At 37.2% G+C, this 20,218-nt stretch overlaps 1 protein-coding gene across 8 annotated transcripts in view; it reads left to right on the forward strand.

Moving 5' to 3' along the window:
* Positions 1 to 20,218, forward strand: part of LOC121870991 (pumilio homolog 2-like) — a 284,265-nt gene that overhangs the window by 246,121 nt on the left and 17,926 nt on the right. For 6 of the 8 annotated variants that reach the window (XM_042373000.1, XM_042373003.1, XM_042373001.1 and 3 more), the window contains 4 exons: positions 11,417 to 11,497; positions 19,158 to 19,366; positions 19,516 to 19,686; positions 19,885 to 19,981. In XM_042373000.1, the coding sequence (XP_042228934.1) occupies positions 11,417 to 11,497; positions 19,158 to 19,366; positions 19,516 to 19,686; positions 19,885 to 19,981 (558 nt within the window). The remainder of the gene's footprint in view (positions 1 to 11,416; positions 11,498 to 19,157; positions 19,367 to 19,515; positions 19,687 to 19,884; positions 19,982 to 20,218) is intronic. The other 2 variants (XM_042372998.1, XM_042373005.1) reach the window with 1 other exon arrangement.

The following is a 20,218-nucleotide window of genomic DNA, read 5'->3' on the forward strand; positions in this document are numbered from 1 at the left end:
ATTGACCCCCACACTGGATAGTTGTAAAATATTGACCCCCACACTGGATAGTTGTAAAATATTGACCCCCACACTGGATAGCTGTAAAATATTGACCCCCACACTGGATAGTTGTAAAATATTGACCCCCACACTGGATAGTTGTAAAATATTGACCCCCACTGGATAGTTGTAAAACACTGGATATTGACACTGGATAGTTGTAAAATATGGACCCACACTGATAGTTGAAAAATGTTGACCCACTGGATAGTTGTAAAATATTGACCCCACACTGGATACTTGTAAAATATGGACCCCACTTGATAGTTGTAAAATATTGTCCCCACACCCCACACTGGATAAAAATATTGACCCCCCACACTGGATAGTTGTAAAATATTGACCCACACACTGGATAGTTGTAAAATTTTGTCCCCACACTGGATAGTTGTAAAATATTGACCCCACACTGGATACTTGTAAAATATGGACCCCCACACTTGATAGTTGTAAAATATTGACCCCACACTGGATAGTTGTAAAATATTGACCCCCACACTCGATAGTTGTAAAATTTTGACCCCACACTGGATACTTGTAAAATATGGACCCCCACACTTGATAGTTGTAAATATTGACCCCACAATGGATGGTTGTAAAATATTGACCCCCCACACTTGATAGTTGTAAAATATTGACCCCCACAATCGATGGTTGTAAAATATTGACCCCCACAATGGATGGTTGTAAAATATTGACCCCCACAATGGATGGTTGTAAATATTGACCCCCCAGTAGATAGTTGTAGAATATTGACCCACACACTGGATAGTTGTAAAATATTGACCCTCACAATGGATGGTTGTAAAATATTGGCCCCCACATTGGATGGTTGTAAAATATTGACCCCCCAGTAGATAGTTGTAGAATATTGACCCACACACTGGATAGTTGTAAAATATTGACCCACACACTTGATAATTGTTAAATATTGACCCCCCACAATGGATGGTTGTAAAATATTGACCCCCCAGTAGATAGTTGTAGAATATTGACCTGCACACTTGATAATTGTTAAATATTGACTCCCCACAATGGATGGTTGTTAAATATTGACCCCCCACAATGGATGGTTGTAAAATATTGACCCCCCACAATGGATAGTTGTACAATATTGAACCACACAGTATTTTGAGGAGGGGGTCAAAACAAACACACACACTGCCCTTTTTCCACACACACACACACACACACACACACAAAGATGGCCCCTACATAAGATAGTCCTGCAATGATGATCCACATAAGGTAATCACATTATTTTTTTTACCTTTGAACAAGACTTTTCAATTGTTTTTGCAGCAATTTATTGCCTTTCTTAACATTGTGATGGAGTATGTAAGGTATATGTGGCAGTGTGTTCTATGAAGGGGAGTATTACTGATAACATTATCTTCATTAAGTCTACTTACTACAGTACTGTATATATGTCTACATATATACAGTGCTTAGCACGGAGAAGGCAAATGATGATAGGGTTCCAATCAAATAACACGTGCACATAATTGGGGTTGCATACAATAATGGGAAATTACGTAATTATGTTGACTGGGATTAGAAGGCACTATGAATATGACATTACACCCCAGCCCTGTACTGTATTATACTGTAATTGGGACTGGCAGACATGTTTATCTGAACTAAACCATTGGTAAGCCATAGTGTATATTACCATCCATACACAGTGCAACATTTTTACCAAGTGACTTTTAAATACAGTATACATTGAAAACTGGTAGATACAAATATTATTTAAACTTTGGACAGATTTATAGATAAATCAAGAACTCTTCAGAGTATACAACCATCTTTACATCTACCGGTACATTACATATCTCCAGTCTATATTAATGTACAGTACACATACAGTGCAATTCTAAGTTTTGGAAAATTCAATTGAAAACTGGCATTTCTGGGGAATAAAAAAGAAATGTGGAGAGGATATTGCCTGGATATTCTGTCAATTATTGAAATATTTCTCATTAAATACATTTACTGTGTGTAATTTATTTACTACCATGTTCAGCATTGAGTTAATGATCACACTGACAAGTTGCTTCATATTAATCTCTAAATGGGTCATTTGTGTTGTATAAACCTTTACATTGGCCAAGTGTACAGTATTGATTCCTGGTTGGTTGTGTACACAGGTAAAATAAAATTATCTCTTCACAAATTGTATTGACCTGAACATTAGCAGTTGTTTCAAGCACCACACTAGTAACTTGTACAGACTTGCACACTGGTAATTTGTACTGAACTCCTCATTGGCAATTGTGTCCACCACTCTGGCTAGTTGATTTGTTTATGCTGCAATGTTCCCAGTTTAACTTTTTTATTGGCTTGAAGTATTAATTCCCATGCTGGCCATTTGTATTAACCACCACTAACCTTTTGTTATATTCTCACTCAACATTATTGGTTTCTATTCTTGCAGCTTTATTATGTGTACTTGTTAGTACAGGTATTGACTTGTCTACACAGCCTTGTTATTATGATCATCACATTAACTTGTTAGTTAAGTGACCTTAAAATACGGCTTCATTCCCTTTTTTAACCGTCTCATTAGCTCTTCCCTCAATTAATTAAAACCTGAAAATTTTTGCATGGTCCGAGCGTCCATATAGATACAGTACTTTTTATGGCAATCCCTAAATGTTCATTAGTGTATGCTAGTGGCTTTCAAGATATAGTACTGTACTGGAGTACTGTACATAACATTATGTATGTTATATTTTAAAGATATCTACAGTATGATGACAGTTTTTACAGTACTGTACTTTTTATTTATGTACTTAAATCAGTAGACTCACCTTAATTCTGCTGTTTATATTTAGAACATAAGAACATAAGAAAGTGGGATACTGCAGGAGGCCGACTGGCCCATACAGGGCAGATCCCTTTCACACCCATCCCAGCACTTCCATGTGCCTATCCAACTTCGTCCCAAAAATTTTGCTTCAATAGCCAGTGGAAAGTAAATTGGGATGAATAAATATGCTACATTATTGTACTGTACTTATGTTTCTGTGAAAAAGAGTAGATAAGAGGAGAATATGAATAGTTCTGAAATTTATTTTAGTTTTAGAGATATTTGTTCAGAAGAAAACAAAGGACATTGTACTGTACTGGGAGGATAAGATTGTATAAGAAGGAAATGTGTGATGGATATCATGGGAAAACAAAGCATGCCAAGTTTAAATGCAAAGGACAAATCCCTAACAGAATTCACTTGTATTTAACAGACATTCAGAGGTTGATTCTTTTGGGGAGAAGATTTACAAGGCATTGACAGATTACATAGTGCTGTATTAGTTTAGGGAACCAGGAAGGAAGAATTGGCAGCACAACTAATAAGTATGGGGCTGTTCAAGTCATAAAATTAAAATGATTTGAGGTTACTGGGAAAACTTCAGAAATCAGATTAGGTACAACAATAAGGAAAGAATAATATGAGGTGATTTTTCAGAGGAAACGCTGTGATGAAAAGTGAGTGTGGTAAGAAAGTAAGGAGAAGGCTGGATGTGTTAAATGTGGCTGTTTGTGGTGGCGTGAAGAGATGGAGGCAGTTAAGGATAAGAATACTGTATACTGTACTGTTTCTTAATTGTTTACTGATGAATGTTCCTGAAGAAATGGTAGGACAAATTCGATTACATTAGTTAGAGTAAGAGGCAGGTAAAGGAGGGTAAATATAAAATGGGAGTAAAATTAATGAAAGGTTACATAAGACTAGGTTATTTTAGAAAATGATAAGAAAGGAAACATGGGGAGAAACTAAGAGATAATAAGTAAGCGGTGTTGGGGGAAGTCTCCTGTCTTGAGGTATTGAATGATGGGAGGAGCATTTAGAAGGGCAAGTAGTATTCAAAGATGGGAGGGAGAGGTTGTTATCATACCTGGGGATAGAAGGATGAAGAAAGAAACTTAATTCAGAATATAATATTCAAAGAAGAGGTAAGAGCAGCCGATATTGGATTAAAAATGGATAATGAAGTTGTACTCAATAAAGGTATATTGAATTTGAAGATCAGGCTTAGTGATGTATTGGAAAAGGCTAAATAATTGTAGGGCATGGGGTGGGTTTGTGCAAAATGACCCATCTGATGTAGACCAAGTTAATGGTACAGGTACTGGAAAATTGTATTCATTGAGAAATTTGTCCCTATCCTAATTCCAGTGAAGAGATGTATGGACATGGACTAGGCACCTCTAGAATTGAAGCTACTGAAATAAAATATTTGAGGAATCTCCCTGGTTTTAACAAATGGGAAGGTACCGTTGCAGAAATGTGTTCCTACACACCCTGTGGTAACCTGTCTCCAAACTGCCGACCTATAGCAAACCTACACCAATCACGTCCGTCGTTACATGAACATTACCCATTCATTCATAAACAGTGATACTACTAATACTGCAACATTGCCGTTTGGAGGCATGGGTTACCACAGGGGGCGTAGAAACACATTTCTGCAACTCTACAGTTGCCCCTGGATATAGTGTTCCACCTCTCGGGTGTTCCTTCCGAACATGTGGCAATGTCAAAGAATCACTTGACTAAGAAATACTTAACGTGGGGATTCATTCACAGTGATTCCGACGTTGCCACACGTTAGGAAAGACCACCGAGGGGTGGAACACTTGATCTGGGCGCAACTGTACATGGCTTAATGAACTCTGAGGTTGGCTAAGGACACCCAATCTTTAAAAATGGGTTTGGAGATGTACCTGTGGGTGGGTTGGACATGTGGAGGTTATTATGTGAGTCAGCATTGTAATGACAGTTTATGAGGGTGAAGCAAAGGGCTAGAGTGATTAGATGGAAACCAGGAATAGGAAGATAGAGGTGTACATAAGGTTTCATTAGGGAATGTAGAAAACACACTTGGCCAAACAGGTTTGTTTACATTTTCAGCTTGAAGACCTTTTTGCTGGTGGCTTGCACATTAAGGGAAGTTCAGAGAAAGAACATAGTATCACAAGTTCAAATGTACATGCAGTAAAAATTACTGATGAATTTGAATGACTTAGTAGGTATTGGCATTGTGAATGTTTTAAAAGCAATCACTTACAGTTCATTATACTGTATTGTTGTGGAGGTCAATTAACCTTACACTAAACTTGAACAGTTATATTTCTAGGTTACAAGTCTTCATCTATGTCAAATATACATTTACTAATAATCTCACTAAGGGGAAATAAATGTGATCACCCAATCAAACTGCTTCTGACCTTTTTTCAATCATTTGTATTTGTGAACACTGAAAATTGGTGTAATAACAATAAACTGGTGTATAACATGTTAACTGAACTATGTTTCTCATTTTGTGTGCCATTTTAGACTGAATTATTTTTATTTTTATTGTTAGTGCATTTTACACCATTTTTTTATGATTATGTATTTAATTTATTTTTCGTGAGTACAATATTGAGTCAAACAATGTTAAGCCAGACACCTAAGTCATAGAACTGGCTGTTTATCAGTCTTAAATGTTGGAAGCTTGTTAGCATCTTTTAGCCCTCTGTGCACCACCTGCCCTGTCTTGATAATGTTGTTTGCACAGCTTAATGATAGTGTTAAGTGTGTCTAATAAGAACTGCAATTCCTGTAATTTTTCTTTCTTGTCTTTTTTTATTACATATGGACATTGATATTACTGTATACAGATCCTGGTTGTCAGTAAATATGAATTTATTGTCGATATAAGCAGATCACCATTTCAGCTTTATAAACCATGCCACCTGCAATAGACCAGACATATTCCATTTTGCTAATTATGTGAGCTCCCCAAAAAAGTGTTAACTATGAGCTTGGGCAAACACTACCTTGGACTGCTTGCCATTTATAGTACGGTACACATCTTTTCACCATTATATTTTAAAGTGTAATATGGTACAGTTTAGTACAGTATACACATCTTTTTACCCTGATATTTAAAAGTGTAATACAGTACGGTACAGGACAATGATTTTTTTAGGTGTCCTTGGTAATTTATTAATTTCTTGTTAGGATTTTTTTATTGCTAGACTATATCATAATTGCCTGAGAAAGGTGAGAAGGATGTTATTAGTTTAAGAGATCCAGATCATTAATGAACACGAATACTTTTACGAGAATGTTGCCTTAAAATTCTGCTCTTAGTTTTTTGTGTACTGTACTGTACTGTACTGTACCTAATTACAAATGAGGAAAGTGCATTCCCAGTCCTTGACAAAAAACATAAATTAAAATTGCCAGCCAACTACAAACTCTGTCCACCTCATAACTTAAGACTGCAGAAACTTCAAATACTGTACTGTACAGCACTGTACTGTGTGTGTGAGTGAACACTGTATCACATTTTTTTTTTCCTAAGAGCCAATGGGATGTTTGGAGTACTGTATTAAGAAATTTTAAATGATTAATTCCAAATTGGACAATTATTTTACGAACTTTGACTTTATAAAACTAAGAAAAGTAAAGGGGGGGGGGTCGTAGGTTATTTATACAATGTTTTGTCTACGTAAGGGATTGAATTATCTGTTTACTGTACGGTACTTACCTGTGTAGGGGCTGCCGTTGGGTATCTCTGTGCACACTATTATTTTGATTGGTGAAAAACATGTAGGACTGCACTTTAATTTTTCCCTCAAAGTAGAATTAGAGCAAAAATAAATTGTAAATAAAAATTGTGGTTCATTACACCAAATATACACAGCCACTAGATTGTAAAATATAGTAATCACATTACAAGTAAATTAATTACTTTAACTTCACTTACATATATTAGTGGATATGTGAAAAAAGTGCAGAAATTTACCTATTTGGACTTGTATAAGAAAAAACAAGAAATTAATTCAATGGATACAGACTAAAACTGCATTGCATTTAATACACTGTACACATAGGGTGGTCCAAAAATTAAAAGTTAGAATTTTAATTTAGACATGTCGCCCTAATACCTTTACCCATAACATGTCTTCGGGCAAAATTTCAGTTTATCTCAATATTCAGGGGTCCCACACAACTTCAACTTCCAGGTCGTCACAAAAAAATTATAGTTATCTCAAGCTCAAGGAAAGGGAAAGGCATCGTTGTCTGTAGATTCTAAGTATTTCAGGAAGACAGCTTTTGACATGGAGGGCACATCCTTCCTGTGTTGAGCTACTTTTGACATGGAGGGCACATCCTTCCTGTGTTGAGCTACAACTTTCAGGAGATGCTGAGTCTCATCCTTGGTGATGGACGAGTTGAATTGTGTGACCAGAGCAAACGTTTTGCGGGACCCCTAAACATCATCCAATTTTCTTCAACTTTTATACAAAGCTAGTGTACATGAAGTGCAACGAGGGCACCATGTGCTCGCTTGGTTCAAACAACTTTCAAATTTTCACCCTATAATTTGGACCACCCTACTGTACAGTAAGGAAATTTGTGGAATTGTAAGCTTTTGCTTAGAAAAAGCTGTAAATGTAATTGGAATCAGAATTCAGCACAATGAGGGAGGGAAAGGTAATACAGTAAGTCCTCGCTTAACGTCGTGGTTCCGTTCCTGAAAACCGTGACGTTAACGGAATCAATGTTCCCCATAAGAAGTAGATAAAATATGGGAGTTACGTTCCCCCAGCCCCCCTTTGCCCCATAAAATACATTACATATACAGAAATTCAATGGCATTTTTATAGAAAATATATATACAGTCAACTCTCACTTAACGCGGTCCCACATTCCGCGTTTCCACGGTGCCCTGCCAGGACCCAGGATGCTCACATTCCGCGGTGGGTGTACCCCCTTTACACGGGTGAAGTATAATTTTTTATTTAGCTCATAAAATTCATACAAATTATCTGGCCAGAATATAATTTACATTGCTGGAATTCTTACAATTTGATGATCATTTTGAATATAAACATCATAGATTTTGCATTAGACATACAAATTTTAGATATAATGTTTACTCTGAGTAAATATGTTATCTTTTGTGCAAAATATATGACATTTATATTCAAAATATTCCTGGTCTTACAAGGAATCCAGCAATGTCAATTATATTATCCTAACTTTAGTCTGATTTATTATTTATTACTAAAAAGGTAAACAGTTTGGTATTCCCACACATTCATCTGGTAGGGAGGGAGGGACGGGCGACCGACCACCTGGCACGTGTGAAGAATATTTTTTTTTTTATTAACTGAAGATACTTGTTTTAGCTCATAAAATTCATACAAATTACCCGGCCAGAATATAATTTGCATTGCTGGAATTTTTACAATTTGATGATCATTTTGAATATAAACAACATATATTTTGCATTAGACATACAAATTTTAGATATAATGTTTACTCTGAGTAAATATGTTATCTTTTGTGCAAAATATATGACATTTGTATTCAAAATATTCCTGGTCTTACAAGGAATCCAGCAGTGTCAATTATATTATCCTAACTTTAGTTTGAGGTATTATTTATTACTATACCTGGTTTTCCCCCAAAAATTTCTCAGAGGGAAGAGCCAGGGAGTGTACTGTGAGAAGAGGGGGAGGGAGTGGAGTCCATTATTTGAATGGACATTAACTTGGCGACTGTATTTCTCTTAAGTATTAATTGTGTGCATGTACCATCATAAAATTAAGATGTTATTTTTACTAGAACATAGGTATTGTGTTGGAAAAAGTGGAGTTTGGGGGTCAGCTGGTCTCTATTTCATTTAATCCCATGTTATGCTATTCACTTTACGCGTTTCTCACTTTCCGCGGTACCCTGTGGGTTACATTAACCGTGTAAAGTGAGGGTTGACTGTATAAATAAACTAAATCATTTTGTATTGTACTCACTGATGGACGGAGGTGGTGGAGCGAGTGTGTGGTGGGTAGTAGGGCGGGAGAGGAGGAGGAGGGTGGCGAGTCACTGAGACCCGGCGGGTGGCTCCTCCTCCTGGTTTAAAACCTCCATTTTCGTAGCAAGGCTAATGGTGTTACGTTGCTTCTTCACAACATTAGCATCAGTAGCACTTGATGGGCGCTTGGAAGCCACTTTGAATGGTTAGAGTACAGTATTAAGAGCAACAACACTTAAACACGCACGAACGCTGTGGTAGCTTAACAAAGACTGGCGACGCTGTGATGCTCCGCTGGTGACAGCGTAGCACACCAAGATGAGAGAGGGTGATGCACCATACAAAGTAGTCCGTGGGTATCTAAAGAATAGCGACGTTATAACGAAACAACGTTATTGGGGGCAACGCTAAACGAGGACTTGCTGTACATAGTAAATTAAATTTTTTTGTAACAGTTGGTAACTGAAGGGAAATGGGATTGATATGTCATACCTCTAGTCCAGGGGTCACCAAACTACGGCCCGCGGGCCGGACCCGCCCGCGACATCAGTTCATCAGGCCCGCCGTGGTAGCTCCGCCTACGCTCTGACGTTACCATGGTTTCCATGGCTTTCGTTTTGGCTTGCATGTATTGAACAGAATGATTATGCGGCCCGCGCTCGTCATTCTTTCAGTTATCCGGCCCACTGTGAAAAAAGTTTGGTGACCCCTGCTCTAGTCAGATACTCAAGAGTCGAGAGCTACAATTAGTGTGAAAAGTTTGTCAACTTCATATAATAACTGCTTAAGAATGTTACAAATAATGTTATGTATTTATAGTCAGGCTTCATTATTAATTCCCCGAAGCAAAATCAGGTGTCTGTTTCAGTTTTGATAGCCAAAGAATATTTGTGTATTTTGTGGAGTAATGATATAGTATAATGTTAGGAAAACTAGCAGTGGCTATTTAGATACAGGGTGCATTTTTAAAACCTTCAGATATTGTTTTTTTTTACATAGATCAGGATATTTATTATTAGTCTGCAAAGGCAGAGAGAGATTGTTAGTGCACAAGATTAAAATTTCAGATGCTGTGGCAAATATTGCTATTACAGGTACTGTACCAACATCCCCCTGGTACAGTACAAGCACTACTGTTTTCGTAATTGTAGCTTTTTAATGTGGGATCCTCCCTGCTAACCTTGTTATATTCACTGACTTAATACTGGATCGTACTGGTTTGTAAATGGGAATCATTAATCAGGTAGCATGTAGTCTTTAAATGGGAATTACAAGAAGGGGTTACGCTGTGTGTTAGACCTCAAGTTAATAGTGTACAAGTACAGGCACTGTTCTCAAAATGTAGAGTTGTGTCATGGTCATGGAGATTAAGGGAGGGAGAAAGATGGATACAATACTTCAAGTGTGTGTGTGTGTATATATATATATATATATATATATATATATATATATATATATATATATATATATATATATATATATATATATATATATATATATATATATATATATATATATATATATTGTATTCAGGTACAGTATAATTGTGTAAAACAGACTTTGTGAGATACATAAAAAGGAGAATTTCTTAACATACTGTATAACTAAACCTTTGACTTTTTTTTTTATTCTTTAAGGACTATTAAAAATTATCACAAAAATAACAATATACCCCTGTAGTCAGTGCCTGTATAATGTACCTTCAATGAGACACGCAGTACTTTTTACAATGGTACAATTAGACAACATTGCATACTAATGTTTGGTGATACAAACATTGGACCTGTAATGGACCTACCTACCCAGTGCCACATGGTCGTAGACACACTTCCACCTCCCTCTCCTCTTATCTTACATTGCTTTTATTTAGGAAAGAGATTTATGTCCAGTACAGGGTACACAATAGTAACATCATGTTAAGAAACACTTTTTTCCTGAAGTAAAGATCCCCTAAGGCAGAGGGAGAAGAGAGTGGTGAAAGTTCTTGGCCAACATTTAGATTGGTAAGCTGTGATGCAGGTGAAAGTTACCTGTAGATGCTGGGTGTAGTATTTATTATGTTACTTTGCAGTGATAGAGGTACTGTACTGTACTTGTACATTGTTTCTGTTCTTCAGGCTGAATAAATTTTTTGGGTTTTACATTTTATTATTTTTATTGCAAATCTGCCAGAAGTGTAGAGTGCAGTATATTTTTATGAATGTCCCACCCCCTTGTTATTTAATGCCATTGTTCATCTGTACCACCATCCATATTTGTTCATGTGAGGCTCTTTTCTGAACTACTGTACAGTATTCCTTATCTTTACATTGAGCTTTGAAATTACAGGACATTATTTAAAATATTATAATAATTAAAACTGTTGTATCTTTCATGCTATGATTGTCACCTGAAATTTGTTTTCAGCTCCTATAGTTATTTTCAGTTCGGCCACATCCCTTAAAAAACTTTTAATAGTTTTCTACTATATATTAAGTTTCTTAACTTGGTCAATTTAACTTACCTGTACTGTACTTACTTTAGATGTTCACGGTTCTAATCATTGTCTCCTTTGGCAGGTCTGGCAGCACCACCAGCAGCCTTTAGTGCACCTTACGTGATCAATGCTCAGGAGCCATATGTGGGCACACTTATTACTGGTGAGTATTATTCCTGTTTGCATGGAAACAGCATAATGAATGGATTGTTTTTTTTTCCTCTGTTTTGCAACAAATTGTTGATAAACCCAGATGTTCTCCCATTCAACCTGCACTATTGCCTCTTATAGTTTTATTAATTTTATATACTGTACAGATAAATATTATCAGGTTATCTATCAATTCATGATTGTTTTTGTATACAGTATACTTACACAGCTACTTTGTCAACCAGTATTTCTTTGATGACTTGGTGCAAAATATTAATCAGAAAGTGCAATACGTATAACTTATTCAGAATAATCTTAGTTGTATTACAACGATAATTGCCAGGAATCCTAATTTGCTTCTAATTTCCGTAATATCTGTTTGCTCCTTTCTTCCTCCATTTAATTCCTCATCTCAAGTGTTTATTAAAACTGTGTGAGTGGGAGAGAAGCAAGAGTGAAGACGAGAGAATATATAAATCTGTAATGTTATTGGTCCATGGGAGGGGACATAGAAATATTGTCATTCCGTATGTCTTTGCAAACAGGCAAGTTGCAAACAATATCCTGAGGATCTATTGGGCTAAGAGTCTTTATGTGGAACAGCAGCAGATTTGGATGATATCTAGTGTCTTGGGGAAACCCAGTTCACGAGATCTCTGACAAGGTCAAATAACAGGATTTTCTTCTGTAGTTTCTTTGTTGGGGGAATTGGATTGACTAGTAGATAAAGTTTTACATTCAGTGGCGTAGCTAGAGTGTGTGCCGCCCGGGGCGGCCCTTGAGTTTGCCCCCCCCCGCCGTGCCCCCACAAAAAATACATATTGCACAGTGACTCAATCGTCTTGTCACGATGGAGACTTGTGCAGAACTGAAGTGAATTGCTTGTAACTGGTGGATTGGTCGGCTGTACATGAACTGATATGACCCGAGACTGCATGGTTTTGCAGCTACTGGAGACGTTAATCCTTCCCTTTGTATCGGCGGCAAGTTAATCCTCGTCGTGTCTGACCTGACACCTGACCCACACCACATGAGCTCACTGGCGTACTTGTTTGAAGTTGTTTCCTTAATCCTCAACAGGTTACAGGTTGTGTGTGTGGCGGGGGGCCTCATAGCAAGGGTGTAGCTCATGACGTGGCCGTGATGATGTGGGTCAGGTGTTAGGTCAGACACGACAAGGATTAACTTGCCGCCGATACAAAGGGATGGATTAACGTCTCCAGTAGCTGCAGATATGGGTGATGAGCAGACCCAAAAGTGCCGCTCCCCAAAAGTGCCGCCCGGGGCGGACCGCCCCCCCCCTAGCTACGCTAGTGTTTACATTTACATACTGTACTGTACTATACTATACTATACTATACTATACTATACTATACTATACTATACTATACTATACTATACTATACTATACTTTTCTATACTATACTATACTATACTGTAAAGATATTTACATATTGTTGAATTGTGATAAATTCTTTTTGTTTTAGTGCTAATGTACAGTACAGTACCTGTTATTATGTTATGCTTAATTTATTAAAACCATAAGTGGTATACAGTATATCATTGGCTTTTGATTTTCGGTACAACTTACTTTACCGGAGGGAGGGGGATGCAACTTATTTTCCAACATTGAATACCAATGTTAAAAACACTTTATATCTTTGCATATGACTCAAGCCATTGTATTAAAAGTTAATGAATGAATGAATAGTCAGACTTGACATTTCATTAGTGTTCAGAAGTTGTTTAAGAATTTCTAATTGCCTTGCAGGGTCTTTGATATTGATGGTGAAAGCACTTGATTAAATTTTTATTCAGTAATTTTCAGTACAGTACAGTTTGCACTTTGAAGATTTTTTAATAACTTGCTGGAGAAGAAGAATCTAAAGAGTATTATTGTAGGGAAATTTCACTTACCGGTAACTCAGACTTCTACAGTTTTGCAGCTTTGTATACTGTAGCTATTAAAAGTTCTCTACACATTATTTTTTTCTTTCCCCTATACTGTACATGTACAGTACAGTACTGTATTTCTAACTTCTTTTCTAATGTTACTGAGAGATGTATTTTTTATTTATTTATTTTTGCACAACTTAACCATTTATGATGCATTGTACAGTACAGTATTTGTATTCTTTTGCAATCTACATGTAAATTTATCTTCTTTTAATTTTTTTCCCTTTCCCTAGTTATTTCCACATTTTATTGTACCGTACTGTACAGTAATATGTATTTTAATCTCCCGCCATTATGAAGAAGGCTTTTTGTTTAAACTCTTCTCTTCCTCATTTTCCTCCTCCACTTCCTTCTCTTCTGTAAACACTTCATGTATACATCAATTTTCTCACATCACTTTATGTTGGATCATAACTTTTTACAACATGCACATGTAGCATGGTAACCGTATTTCCAAGAACAAATTATATAATAATACTGTTGTATTAATAACGATGTTTGTTTTACTCAAATTAAAGCAGACAAAAACTAAAGATATACAATATGGACAGAACACACATGGTACATATTATATAAGGTGGCCAAACGTTTGTAGTGCACTGGAAGAAACTGTTCATTTGGTCTTGGGTAACATCACAGAGGAAGAGCTGGGATGAGTGTTGAGTAACATGTTACACTACTTACAGGCATGAGAGGGTGTTGGCAGTTATTTTGAACAATTCTTATGAATTTTGTGATATACAGTACTGTATACCAATGAAAAATTATTCAGGGCACTGGAACTTGTGTACCTTGTATAACAATGGTACTTAACCTGGGGGGAGGGGTGTTTCAGTATTCCACGGGGGTGCATTTTCTCACAAATACTGTTCAAAATTTTTGTTGTTTGTTTGTTTTATATTAATTTAATCTAGAATGGTATTAAAAGCAGTAAAACTGGAATTGTTGAAAAATCTATTAAACTGAAGGATGGGCACTTGAATATAACTAGTAATGGAATTGTAGTACAGTACAGTACAGTCTTGTATGTTCATATTTTCTCTTACTTGGTCCTCTGGCATCAAGAAATTTCCTCTGGAATTTATGACCTGAACTTAACCCTTAGCATAAGGTCTTTGAATTAATGTTGCTCTGACTTACTGTAATTGTAGTAAGATCTTAGCAAAAAGTACTGCCTGGGATGGCATCATGCACTTACCATAGTGAAGATGTATACAGAACTGTACCTCGACTGTAAACATGTCCCTTTCAAAGAGAGATAGCAATAACATCGTTTCTTTTAATTACTCTACTCTTTCTGCATATGATTTTACTTTATTTGGCACTAAGTACTTGGCATAGTCGTACAGTTATGAAAATGTGTTCCTTACACCCCTTGTGGCAACCCGTGTCTCCAAACGGCCAACCTATATGACCTATAGCAAACCCATGCACCATTCATGTCGGTTGTTACATTCATTCATAAATAGTGATACTACTAATGTGACGTCGTTTGAAGACACAGGTTACCACGGGGTGTAGGAACACATTTTCGCAGTTTAACCCCCTTTTTTTTTAGGGGAGGGTGTAGGCTTAGGTGCGTATAAATATTAGTGGTGTATTATTAGTTTTAAAGGTACGGTGACGGTAATGGACAGAATTAGTGAGGGGATAAAATTAATACTGTAAACAACTTAGTCATTTTATATACTACCTGTACTTCTCCTTTACTGTTTGATCTGGAAAGGTGTTCTTCAGCACAATATGTATTACCTCTTAAAGCACTATATTACCTCTTATGGGGGACCAAAATTGTTTATTCAAGAGTTCCTTTTAGGTTTTTATACCTCTGCCTTGGGTTCGTGGGAATGTAACAATCTGTGTCTTTAATCTAAAGTAAGTAAAATCAACTTGCTGAACAGTTTTTTGTGGATTCCCATGAACTCAATACAGTACAACTAGAAGTGGATGTGTGATGTTCAGTGGCAAGCTGTTGCTGCTTTGACTAGTCTTGGTAGTGCCTTCTGTACTTTACTATGGATGATGCTGGGACTTAAGGTGAAAAATTCTGAGCAAAATATTGGAAGCTAAAATGAATTGGCCTTTTAAAGTAAAAACAACAGGAAACTGGTTAATTTTAAAACATATATTTTCAAACTGACTGTCAATACTTGTAAATATGTGAGTTGTAGGCATTGTTATCAGTTTTGGGTCTCCCAGTGCTCATTTATGAGACCAAGCTCATCTTTTATCTCTGGCATTACCTGCTTGCTACGGTGGTTTCTAATCAACTCAAGAGGCCTGTTTACACCTCCCTCATGTACAGGGTCCCAAAAAAGTATTTTACTTTTTCCATCTACAATATGAAATGCTGGGCAAAATGGCTTGATAAATTTTCCAGTGCAACATCATATTTTGGTATGCCTGCTCCTCATATTGGTAACAACTAGAGAACGGGTAGTAAATGGGTCTTACCTTTGTAGAATACTATAGTCTGTTCACTCAAACCTTGCAACTGAGACCTCGTTTCAGTTTGTAGCAAGGCAGCCGATTGGCTGGTGGACGGATACGGGAAAAATCGCTACAGCACTTTAGTACATGTTTTTAATATATTGTACTGTATTTAGATTCTGATATTTTAGAGATAATAACTATTGTGTTGATCTCTGGTAATATCTGCTCATAGGGTAGCAAAAATAAGATGGGAAATGGTCTGGTAATATGATTATCTTGAAGAAACCATAAACCTGATGGACAAGATCCGAGACAAATTACTCCTCACTACGTTACGTTATGTCACTCAGTGTGGTGGAGGTTGTCTTTAAAATTTAATAATATTTTTATTCTCCAAGATATTTATGCTCTTGTATCGGTAGATGATGTCCCTGAACCATTGTCTTGGGTAATCAAACTCTAGGTGAAATTTCCTCATCTTGTCGTGTTGACGGTGCACTGTTGTCAAAGAAATGGAGGGAGCACAACAGGTTGGTGAATTTGTTCAGTGACATGACCTTAGAGAAAAATTGGGTAATGCCCAGTGGGTCAGTTGTCCAATATTCCTGGTTGTTGATTTTTCTTGTAAATATCACCACCACCAAAGCCAAAAATGAGTACATTTCAGACAGGTCAATGTTGTGCCACCTACCAGGAATATGGAGTTCTGTATTTGTTAGTTTCACTCATTATAGTGTGCACCTTAACTCATTTGTGCATAAGAGCAGGAAAAAGTTCATATGTTGGCATGATGGTGTCACTTTTTTGATACCTGAACCTGAGTCGTCAAAAAATGAAGGTCGGGTTAAAAATTCTCTCCAATCCCAAGTAACAACAGTAGAGGCATCAGGCAGGTTAGGTGGTTCAGTGGAGTTGGCAGGCATATGTTGATCTTCAGAAACAGCTGTGTGGTATGGTTGTCCAAACACAGGTGGAGTGGTTAGTGGGCGAGACATGTGGTGTAGATGACTGTGACCTTTCTTACACCATTCTCTTGTGTCTCTCAAACTTTCTTTCATCTACAGTGTCCCTTTCCTCACTTCTCTGCCTCCTTTCTCAAGGTGTCAGCCACGATGGGCCTGCCACAGCCTCACCAAGAGCAACAGTATGGGAGGTGGTAGGGTTTGTGTGCTCCTGGCTCTGATCATGTTTACTTTGGATGAAAGGTCCTCATTATCGCTTGAACTATCTTCATGGTCGGGATCGTCAGGACCTTCCACTTCTTCACGACCACTATGTACAGGTTCTCCAGGTTATGGGTGACTTATTTATTGCAGTTTATTTTGTATCGATTGGATGACATCAAGCGTGAACAACTTGTGTGACCCAGACATCGCATTGGATATTTGTGACTGACTGCAGTCAGTTATCGCCTGTGTTATGGTAACCCTGTTTAAAGACTCCGAAGGTCTCGGTAATACTAATTATATCCTTGCGAAACATTTGAGGACAGTCTCTTGCTGTGCATGAATTGAGTCAGGTTGTGTACCTCTGTCCAGTCATATGATTGGCTCTTGAACCAAAATGATGTGTGTGGAAAGTTTGAGATGAATTTCCTCCGCCTCCCAAGTTGGCAGAAAATTTAGCATACTATTTTCTCTTATTATTATTATTATTATTATTATTATTATTATTATTATTACTACTATTATTATTTCCAGTTTATATTGAGTTCACATAAGAAACAGGAAAATTAGCACATGTAATGTTGCCACGAGTGTGTGTGAGATTATGTAAAAGTATCATGAAATATACTATCCATGGTATGGTCTCCTGACAGTGCTCAAGATATTGAAGTTTTTGATCGTTTTATCAATCATATCCAAATGTTGTACACATAGACTAGAAATCCCAAATCCTTACCATAATGGGGTACCGGTACAGTGGGGTATGCTATAACGAACGTAATTGGTTCCAGAATCTCGTTCGTTATAGCATTCGTTCGTTATAGGATTAATCTGTTCCAGGCCCCCAAATACAACCGCTTAACACTGAAAAAATTCTGTGGAAAATGTAAAAAATACGGTACTTTATCTTACCTTAGTGTTATTCAGCATGCAGGTACCCCTAAACACTGGCACATCACTATCACTTCCACTGGGAGTCTTGGCTTTAAGGTCCTCAAACAATTGTTTAGCCTTCTCACAAATTATAGCTTCACTAATGTTACCACCTGCCATTTCTTTCTCCTTTATCCACACTAAGAGTAAATTTTCCATCTCTTCAATCACATTACACCTTGCTTTGCTAAGTCTAAAGATTCCCTTAGCCACTTGCACAGTTTTTAACTCCTCTTTATTCTTCAAAATCGTACATATAGTCGATTTAGCCATCCCATATTCATCACTAAGTTTCGCAATGCTTCTTCCATTCTCACGTTTCTTTATAATTTCTTTCTTAGTTTCAAGGGTTATTAGCTTTCTCACTCGCTTTGGACGACTCATTGTTACAATTGTATACTTGTATAACAAAATAGTTATACAAATAACGCGAATTTCCACATCAAAAGACGAAATTTCAACAATAACAGTGGTGCACTGGCTACACAATGAGACAAAGATGGCGCCTGACGCTCTTGTTGTGGGTCGCGGTACAACAATATTCATGCGCCAGGCGAAATAGTCCGGTATTCATCCGCGTTCGTTGTAGGAGTTGCGTTCGTTATAGCATTCTCAATTTTATAGGTAAAACCGTTCGTTATAGGAATATTCGTAGTAGGATCCGTTCGTTATAGCATACCCCACTGTAATTAGTTTTACATTGTGGGTTGGAGGGCAGAAATTTACTGCATGGAACTCATCCCATTTCCCCCATACGTTATAAACTTAAATTTCTGTGGATAAACTATCCACAACATTCTTCAAGAATGTAACCCAAAAGGAGGCCAGTGGTGCACTGTAAAGTACATAAATGAACTGTACTTTCAAGAAAAAATTTAGCTACTTATGGATGTGTGTGTGTGAGAGTGCATGAACTTTGGCATTTCTGTATGTGAGTGTGTAGCAAATTTTGCTGCTGGGAGTATGGTATATGCATCCTTGTTTAAGTGAGAATTTTCTCTCTTTTTTTTTGGAAATTCCTTCCTCTTTGAAGTGTAATTTTTTTTTTTTATGACTTAATACAGTACAGGGTATTGGGCCATTGTTGGTCTGCTTTAACTGTAACTGTGCATTTCTTTATTTCCAGTCTTGAAATATAATTGCTGTAAATGAAGTTTTTAACCTAGTAAGGAAATCTTTTGTTAGGTCCAACAGCAGTGATTCCTCAGTACTATGGGGTGCACTGGGGTGTATATCCAGCGAATATAATCCAGCAACAAGGCCCAGGTGGTCAACCACGACGACCAATTTCTCCATCTCAAACTAGTGAGGTTACCAGTCAAAGTAATGGTAACTTGGCTGCATCAGCTGCAGCAGCAGCAGGCAACATGCAGGGTCCACTTTCTCAGTACCAGGTGTGTACCTCTATTAAGGAAGTTTTAATTAGTATTGTAATTATATTATAAATTTATTTTTGACATCTGACAGTAATGTATAATTACATAAGAAATTGTAGAGGCTGTATACTGACTACTGTTATTTTGATTTTGTTTCCACTCTGAAGCAGGTAATCCCGGCTTACTATGACCAAAATGGCACAGTATTGATGGGTAATCTCCGAGGTGTTGGTAATGGAGCTCCAGTTCGGTTGGTCTCTCCTGCGCCGGTCCTTATCAATGGTGCCAATGGTGCCCAGGCTGCTGCTGCCAATAACATGCGCCTCCTAGGCAACCAGGTACAATATAGAGAATATCCATGTTTGATTAATAACTTTATGACTTGTAATCGCTGTAGATGGTGGCCCATCATAAGCATTGTGTATTGGTCTCAATTATTCACTGTAATATAGATTTTGAAGCAGCACAGATCTTTTATGTAAATACATGTTATGGATTTTAATAAACATGTTAATATCTAACTCTTTTTTTTTCAGGCCCCTCAAATTGGAACACCACCAGCCTCTCTCTACAATAACAGCCAGACTCCGAGCCTCAACAGCAGCCAAACCTTCACTGGGAGCACACTCGCTGGTATGCATGCCAAGTATAGCCTGAATGAATAGTGTATGTTGTGAAAGCTAACATCCCAAAGCCCTTATTAATAACAAGGTTACTGGCCAGTGTCTGCTGGATTTGGATTAGGAGATAATTATTGTAACCATATATTGGTTAAGAATTTTTCAAGCCACTAGTTGAGAATGGTCCATAAGAACTGGCCAGCTTAAGTCTGCATGTCTTTTTAAAAATTTACCTGTGTGATACTAATAA

This window comes from Homarus americanus, unplaced genomic scaffold, assembly GCF_018991925.1.
Source record: "Homarus americanus isolate GMGI-L3 unplaced genomic scaffold, GMGI_Hamer_2.0 scaffold52512, whole genome shotgun sequence".
In the NCBI taxonomy this organism is placed as follows: domain Eukaryota; kingdom Metazoa; phylum Arthropoda; class Malacostraca; order Decapoda; family Nephropidae; genus Homarus; species Homarus americanus.